This window comes from Neolamprologus brichardi, chromosome 17, assembly GCF_056152115.1.
Source record: "Neolamprologus brichardi isolate AB-2024 chromosome 17, ASM5615211v1, whole genome shotgun sequence".
NCBI lineage: Eukaryota > Metazoa > Chordata > Actinopteri > Cichliformes > Cichlidae > Neolamprologus > Neolamprologus brichardi.
This window is the reverse complement of record NC_142120.1, coordinates 1924304-1931666: the sequence shown is the minus strand read 5'-3', so window position 1 is coordinate 1931666 and position 7363 is coordinate 1924304. Positions and strand designations below refer to the sequence as shown.

Sequence of the window (7363 nt, the reverse complement as noted above, 5' to 3'; positions counted from 1 at the left end):
CTGATCAGGATACAGGCAGAGCAGGATTCATTCTTCCGAACAGTAAAATGAAAAAACCCTCACTGGAAACTTGCTTTAGTTTGTCAGCAGGTGTAAGTGATTAATACATGAAAACTGCTCTTAGCTCAGAGGGAATGTAATGAAATGACCAAAGCTAACATGAAAGTCTCCACATATAGTGGAAAAATCAGTTCCATTACTTTGAAAATCCTGAATCCGGAAGTCACCGCTAAAGCCGCTAGCTTAGCGCTGGTGTACTTTTCGTTTCACAGGGAGGAGTCAGACATTAGTTTCTTTATCAAAGTGACATGTTCGTGGCGTTATTACTAATTCTACGACATGTATCGCACCGTGTGTCCATAATGTAGCCCGTCTGCGGTGTCGACATAAAGCTATCGATCAGCGACCAGATATTTCTCGATAAAAGGTCGAAGGAAACAGGAAGGCGGAACAAGTAAGTTCGGGAAAGTGGCTTTCAACTGTATCGTTTCGTCACCCTGCGAAGAGCCGCCCGAGTTAACTGCTGCCCTTAGGCGGCTTTTCCCCTCGTTTACGATAGCGTGTGAAGGATCCGGGTTTGTCGTGTGTTTTTAGCGGGTTTTATGTTTGCTGTTTTATGGAGCAACAAGTCCGGCCGAGTTAGCTAGCGTCACGTCACGAATAAACTTCGCACCGCCGTCATGTGCCCCGATGTTGAATCTCTGACTTTTATCCTGTAAATGTGCTTAAAAACGACACAAAGCCCTCCAGACAACGAGCAGTGTGGACCTGATATATAGATGGAGGCGTAAATAAACACGACAATGTCGATTTACGTTGGCAACACGCGGTTTGACTTGGTTTTATTGTCATTCGGCATATTCTTGATCTCACGGCGGAATTGGTGTATGAAATAGGAAATGACTCACTCAGACACCATGTTTCATCTTTTAAGGTTAATCTCTTTTTGCCGAGGCTTGTCGTTTGCAGACAGCCTCTGTTTCAGCCAGTGCTGCAGTGTGGTCTCAGATCAATTATGTCGGGCAACTGGGCATTTTATTCTGATTACAGCCAAATTATTTAGTTGTGTTGCTCTGGTGCGTAAAATTTCTCGCACGGCTTCCATTTCTTTTCCGGTTTAACAGTTTTATATAAACCTAGTATGCATCTAACATATGATTCATGACTGGAAAAATCCAAATCTCACTGTTGTTTGGCATTTTAGACACTAATTTAACTAACAATCATGCTGTTTGCAACCCTAGATTTTAATTATTACTTACACATGCAATCAGGTTTGACAGGAAGTAGACATTTCAATGTAAATGTGCATATATTAACCAAATTCTGCCCTTTTCTTTTTCTCCTTTTATCGTAAACAGGACCGCAGAGTCAGTCCAAATAAAAACACGACAATCCATAACCAAAACAACCCACACTGGCTGTTCACACAACCTTGTCTGCTTCCATTTCGACGGTAAATAATTCACCTGAAGCGTTCGAACAGATCGTCTGCCGCCCCCACATGCGACCATGTCCATGGCCCTGAAACAAGTCTTCAACAAAGATAGGACATTCCGGCCCAAGCGCAAGTTTGAGCCCGGGACGCAGCGCTTCGAGCTGCACAAGAAGGCCCAGGCGTCCCTGAACGCCGGCCTGGACCTGAAGCTGGCTGTGCAGCTGCCCCACGGCGAGGACCTCAACGATTGGGTGGCCGTCCACGTGGTCGACTTCTTCAACCGCATCAACCTCATCTACGGCACCATCAGTGACTCGTGCACCGATCAAACCTGCCCGGTCATGTCGGGCGGGCCCAAGTACGAATACCGCTGGGCAGACGAGCACAAGTACAAGAAGCCAACCGCCCTGTCGGCTCCCAAATACATGAGCCTGCTCATGGACTGGATCGAGGTACAGATCAACAACGAGAACATCTTCCCCACCAACGTCGGTAAGTGTTGAAATAAGCCACGAGTTTGAAAATGGAAGAAACTTTCCCGTACGGCGTCTCAGCGGTTGGTTCAAGTCTGTCAATCATCTCATGAGGCAAACCAAGCGACCAGCCCATTCACAGGCAGACTGTGGCCACGCTTCCATATTGTTACGAAGCCATTCCACTCAATAAATTCCAAAGTTTTATTTGGTAAACTTATGACTTTTGTTCAGATATCAAATTTTTCTCCTGTTGGTGTTTTAACCCAGTGGCTCCCTGCATGGGTGTTGGCACCACAGGAAGGGTCACACAGCAGGAAGTGGGGAGCTGATGCTTTAATATATCTTTACTTTTATGAACTGAATGGCTGTAATGAGTAACCTCTATTTCATTTTAATAATCCTTCCAGTGTGAATCATTCAGAACGCAGAGAAAAGCCACTTAAATGATTAACTCCTAATAAGTACAGAGGAAAATTGAAATGAGATGCGTACGATTCACATCTGAAATGTGAAGCCTGTTTTTCAGCATCCGCAAGGCCACATATGTCAGATTGCCTTCAGCGCTGAGCATCGCTAACATCACAGTTAATCTGCTGCAGTGGAATTTGTGGGTTTCTATTATCTCAGAGTGTGTTTGTGCGCCCTGCGCTGTGGCTCAGCTGACTGACTGACTGCAGAAACATGCCAGCCAGTGGATTTAGAAATGGGTCACAGGATGGACAGTAAGGCTATGAATAGAAACGACCTCTGACGCAGCCATCCTCTGCAACACGTTCCTAAAACATTATTTAATTAGTCAAAGCAAAACGATGTGCTGAATTAAGCGCGGGTCGGGAGATTATTCGGCACACCGAGCCCTGTCGATTTTCCGATCGTGTCCGATTGTGACACCGGCCGCGTCTGCTGCCGATTGGCGGCTGGTGTCCAGGCCTGAGGGGGAGAAGACGGGGAAAGGTTAATGTAGAAAAACCAGCCTCACTTTTAATTAAATGCATCAGTAATTTCAAACGTGTCTGTTTACTCCGGAGCAAATAAAAGGTCACCGCAGACTGACCGCAGCCTTCTCGCTCTGTCTCCCATCTGCTTGACTCCCAGGTACTCCCTTCCCTAAGACATTCATGCAGGTGGCTAAGAAGATTTTGTCGCGTCTGTTCCGGGTGTTCGTGCACGTCTACATCCACCACTTTGACCGCGTGAGCCAGATGGGGGCAGAGGCTCACGTCAACACCTGCTACAAGCATTTCTATTACTTTGTCACCGAGTTCAACCTCACGGACCACAAAGAGCTGGAGCCCCTGGTGAGCAGATGACATTGAGCTGTGTGTGTGTGTGTGTGTGTGTAATAATCAGCCCATGTTAAAACACCGAGATGCTGCATTTGAAGGTTGCTGTGACACAAAGCTGCATTTTAGAGCAGTGTACAGCGGAGATGTGAGGCTAATCTTGCATCGTGGGCCGGACCGGCGAAACTCCCTCCTGTAAGCTTAACGGCACAAATCAGTTTTTCCACTCAATAAAGTTTTTCTATTGTAATAAGGAATGAAATAAATCTGTAAGCATGACTTTTAAGGCTTAAATTGTCAGAAATAAATGTATAGGACTAGCGGGCCATATTTGACTGGCCGTTTCTGTCCCCAGGCCTCATGTTTGGCAACCCAGGTAAACAGACTATCACATTTCCTTTAAATTATCTTTTGAGAAGTACAACAAAGAGCCCGATTACTACATGATCAGATCAGTCTAGCATATCGTTTGATTTAGGGAATTAGAATTGGCACCCCTAGTGGTCAAATCGTGTAAGTGCAAGACTGTTTCTAAACTTCCCCAAAAACCTTTGTGGCTTCTCTGTATTTCAGCATGATGTTGCTTAATGGGTGATGCATAACTTGATAGCTATAGATGAGAAGATGTGAGTTTAAAAGTGAAGCTGTGGGTAAACTGTATCCTTTGTTTAGTATAGCTAATGAAAACTGCAGTCATGTGATGCCTCAGTGGCCCAGGGATTTAGGTCACTGGTTTTGAGGCTGCAACAAAATGTCCTGTGTACAAGCTGCAGATTGCTGCAGCTTAATGCGATGAGTGGAAAACTACAATAGTTAAGACCCATGTATGAGCACACCAGAGAAATGCAGGACTTCTAAAAAATGAGTCTTTGCAGTTTGTGTTTGTTTTAAAACTGATTTTTTTTTTTTTTTGTCTTTCCATTATTCTGAAACCCAAATTTATTTTACTGTTAACTGTCAAAGACGAGTGCTCACTCTGTCAGGTGTGTGTGGACTGCTCACTCTTTGTTTCCCACCTGTATGTTGCCCACAGCAGTGTGCTGTCATGTGATCAGTGAGGAGTTGGCTTTGGAAAGGTTCGCTCAGCTGTGTGCTGTTTGTTTGTCTGCCACAGAAAGAGATGACCTCTCGGATGTGCCACTGAGGGACCTGCGGACACGGCGAATGGATGCATCCGTCCATCTCGAAGACTGCATTGGAGAACGGAAAACGAGCAATCAAATCCAGAGTCTATTTTTATATTTAAGTACTGTAATCTATTTTAGCTGCATACTGTAGGTTTAACCAGGAAGCCTGTTGCGCCAGGGCGTCCTGCTCCTTCTGAACAGTTTTCAGACATTTTATCAGAGCACAGTATTAAGAGGTCTATGTTTGTGTTAATGTCTCTTTTTTTTTTTTTATCTGAATCATTCCAGGATGCTTCCTCTTTTCTTTTCTGTTCCAAATGATCTAAAATTAGTACGGTTTCTTTCTTTTCACCTGTAAATCTCAGTATGTTCTTACATTAAAGTGATTCTCAACTCTTTCTGATGCTGATGATAATGGGCTGCAGCCTTTTTTTAAGTCATAAAAACTTAAGATTAAACTGAGGGGAACGGAGGAAATAAACAGAGTATTTTACTGAACTGAATCCCTTTAAAGTCATTAATTTTTATTGGTTAAAACTCATATGTGCAGACAGGCTAGATACTGTAATGGTGACTCAGACATCAAGGCTGTTATCTTACACGCTGGGCTGGGAGCCATCGGGCCGGGTTCTCAGATGTCAAACCTGCAGGTGTTTATTGCAGATACTCCTGGCAGCTGAAGGTCACACGAGACTTGAACCTCACATGACAAACACAAGTGGAAAAACATGATGAACAGGCTGTGTTCACTAATGTCCACCAGGAGGCGTCAGACTCCCAAAACCTCCCTGAGCTCTCTATCCTGTGGTTGCTGCTGTACTCTTATGAAATCTGCTCAATGTCCCACTTTGAGTCAAGAAGGGGGGGAAAGACCTGATTCGGGTGAATGATTTGGCTAAGCTGGTTATGTAAGAAACAGGCCAGACTGTACTGTGACGAACACAGAGAGAGGGTTTGTTTTTGGATGAACGCTGCTTAATGTGACTGAGCCAACAATAGTCCCGAACAACAACATCAGTGGTTGGAGTTGGTGGAAGTTATCAGCGCTTATGGGCGGGGTTATATAAATAGTCACACAGTCTCTCTCATTACTGCTGCAGGGGTGCAGTTAGTCATAATAAACCATTACTCATCTTATTCAAGGCAAATCATGCAAGCCATCGTTCAGAATGGCCCCTTTAGGTGCACCTATATAGTATGAGTGTAACATCAGTCTTTGCAAAGCTCATAATATCTGATACTGTTGCACACGTACACACACACACACACAGCTTTCAGCACTGCGTTATGACATAAAGTGGAAAATTACAGTTCACTGTTACACCCACTCTCTAACTGCGGTTTACAGGCAAAACACCAAACAGGTTAATTCCTTGAATTTCAAAATAATAGCGCTTCCTGTTCGCACTGTCTGTAATAAATGTAAACAAAAACTCGGCAAAGCTCAGAGCTTCTGTCAGTCAAACCTCACCGCACCGCAGTTACACACAGGACAAAAAGAATGATTTCATCCACGAGGCTTTCTGGAAACATTTTATTCAAAAAAAACTAAAAAGTCACGGCCACAAATTTAGAATGACATCTTCAACTTTCTTTTTCCTTTTTTGGTGCTTGAAGAGTAAGTCATTCAAAGACTGAATATGTCTATTTAATAAAGAGACCTCAACATCGCAGTCAAGCAAATCAAAGTAACTTGTAACAAAACGCTGTATGTTGTTGGACAATTTAGGCAACATAGTAACTATTTTTTAACACAATGTCTTTAAAGGTCTAATTCCATAGTCAGAAAGAAACATTGTACTTCACTACATCTAGTTACCATTACATATATCCATGCACACAAATAGTAAGGACAGTCTATGGTTGCTATTGATTCATATCATTAATAACTAAAGACTTTCCTCCTTTAGAAAGTACGAGCTGACTCATATATGTGCTGGTCTGTGGTTCCTTTACAATTAGGAATTTTGGAAAGAAAATATGTGAAGCTTGTAAATTATTACTTTCTGATAAGTTAAGCTACAAAGCATTTATAAATGTGCAGCTAAAATAATTAGTAAAAAATGATTCTGAAAACCATTTCAATGGTCCACTCGTTTGTTTTATCGCCCTGAGTTTTATCTTACTGAGTACTCAGAGCATTTAAGGCTACAGCCCCGTTCACCCATTCAGCGCTGTGTTTTATGCCTTTAGGTGCTTTTTATGACTTCTCTTAACTGCCGACCTCCCCATTGGTAAATAACCTTGCCTACCACAGCCACCCCTTCAGCTGTTGTTCATGTGAAAATATTCCACGGTTTCAGCTTTGCACAGTTGAAGGATGGTTTCAGTTTCTTCCAACGGTTTTAATGTAGCTTTAAAAATCTTTTGGACAAAGCTGGCTTTGGGGATTTGACATGCCTCAGTATTTTCTGAATCTTTACAAATCAGAATGAAGAAGGTGAATCTATAAAGGAAACAATCACTAGCTGTACTCCTGTATAAAACAATTGATTCAATTTTAATGCTCAAAAACTGTATATTCATCTTCACATAAAGCGCTAAAATGAACCCATTGTCACCTCCTTCCATCAGGCTGGACAAATACATTTTGACATATACGATAAATATGAATTTTGATAAGAAACAAACATGATGTAACAATGTGCCACGGTTAATTCACCCACTGGAATGACCTCATTGCCTCCTGCAACCTGATCCTCTTACAGGAGTGTCCCTCCTCTCGCAGTGGAGTCAGTTCCTCTGAACGCTGGGCTGCGCTCTCTCAGCACGCTTTACGCCTGTTACGTGTGAGATGAGATGTACCCGCCTTGCGCTTTTCCCCTCCCTCCTTCCTTCTCTCTCCCGCCCTCACTGGCGTGTTTTTCTCCTTTGGAATGTACCAGACAGACTCGAGGGGCTCTGCGATCGGCACAGTGAAGGGAAGCGCTGGCTACAGGCCAAGAACAAGCTCCAGCCAATCAGACAGAAGCCTGTCCGACTCTGTGCTCAGCAGTCGCCCGTCTGTTGTTTTCATGGTACAGTGTGGTTATTTACATA

General features: G+C 43.4%; 1 protein-coding gene across 1 annotated transcript; it reads left to right on the top strand.

Annotated features, from left to right (window-relative positions):
• Positions 1 to 224: 224 nt before the first annotated feature.
• On the top strand, positions 225 to 4822 carry mob3a (MOB kinase activator 3A). The gene is made up of 4 exons (XM_006799714.2): positions 225 to 454; positions 1362 to 1930; positions 3010 to 3212; positions 4312 to 4822. Exons 2-4 carry the CDS (start codon positions 1513 to 1515, stop codon positions 4339 to 4341), a joined length of 651 nt encoding a protein of 216 aa, XP_006799777.1. The 5' UTR covers positions 225 to 454; positions 1362 to 1512; the 3' UTR covers positions 4342 to 4822.
• The last annotated feature ends 2541 nt before the right edge of the window (positions 4823 to 7363 follow it).

Bases quoted from the DNA above. Each gene is read 5' to 3' on its own strand.
- mob3a (XM_006799714.2), top strand. From the start codon at position 1,513: ATGTCCATGGCCCTGAAACAAGTCTTCAACAAAGATAGGACATTCCGG. The intron at 1,931-3,009 runs GTAAGTGTTGAA...CTTGACTCCCAG, and splicing joins CATCTTCCCCACCAACGTCG to GTACTCCCTTCCCTAAGACA. The intron at 3,213-4,311 runs GTGAGCAGATGA...TGTCTGCCACAG, and splicing joins ACAAAGAGCTGGAGCCCCTG to AAAGAGATGACCTCTCGGAT.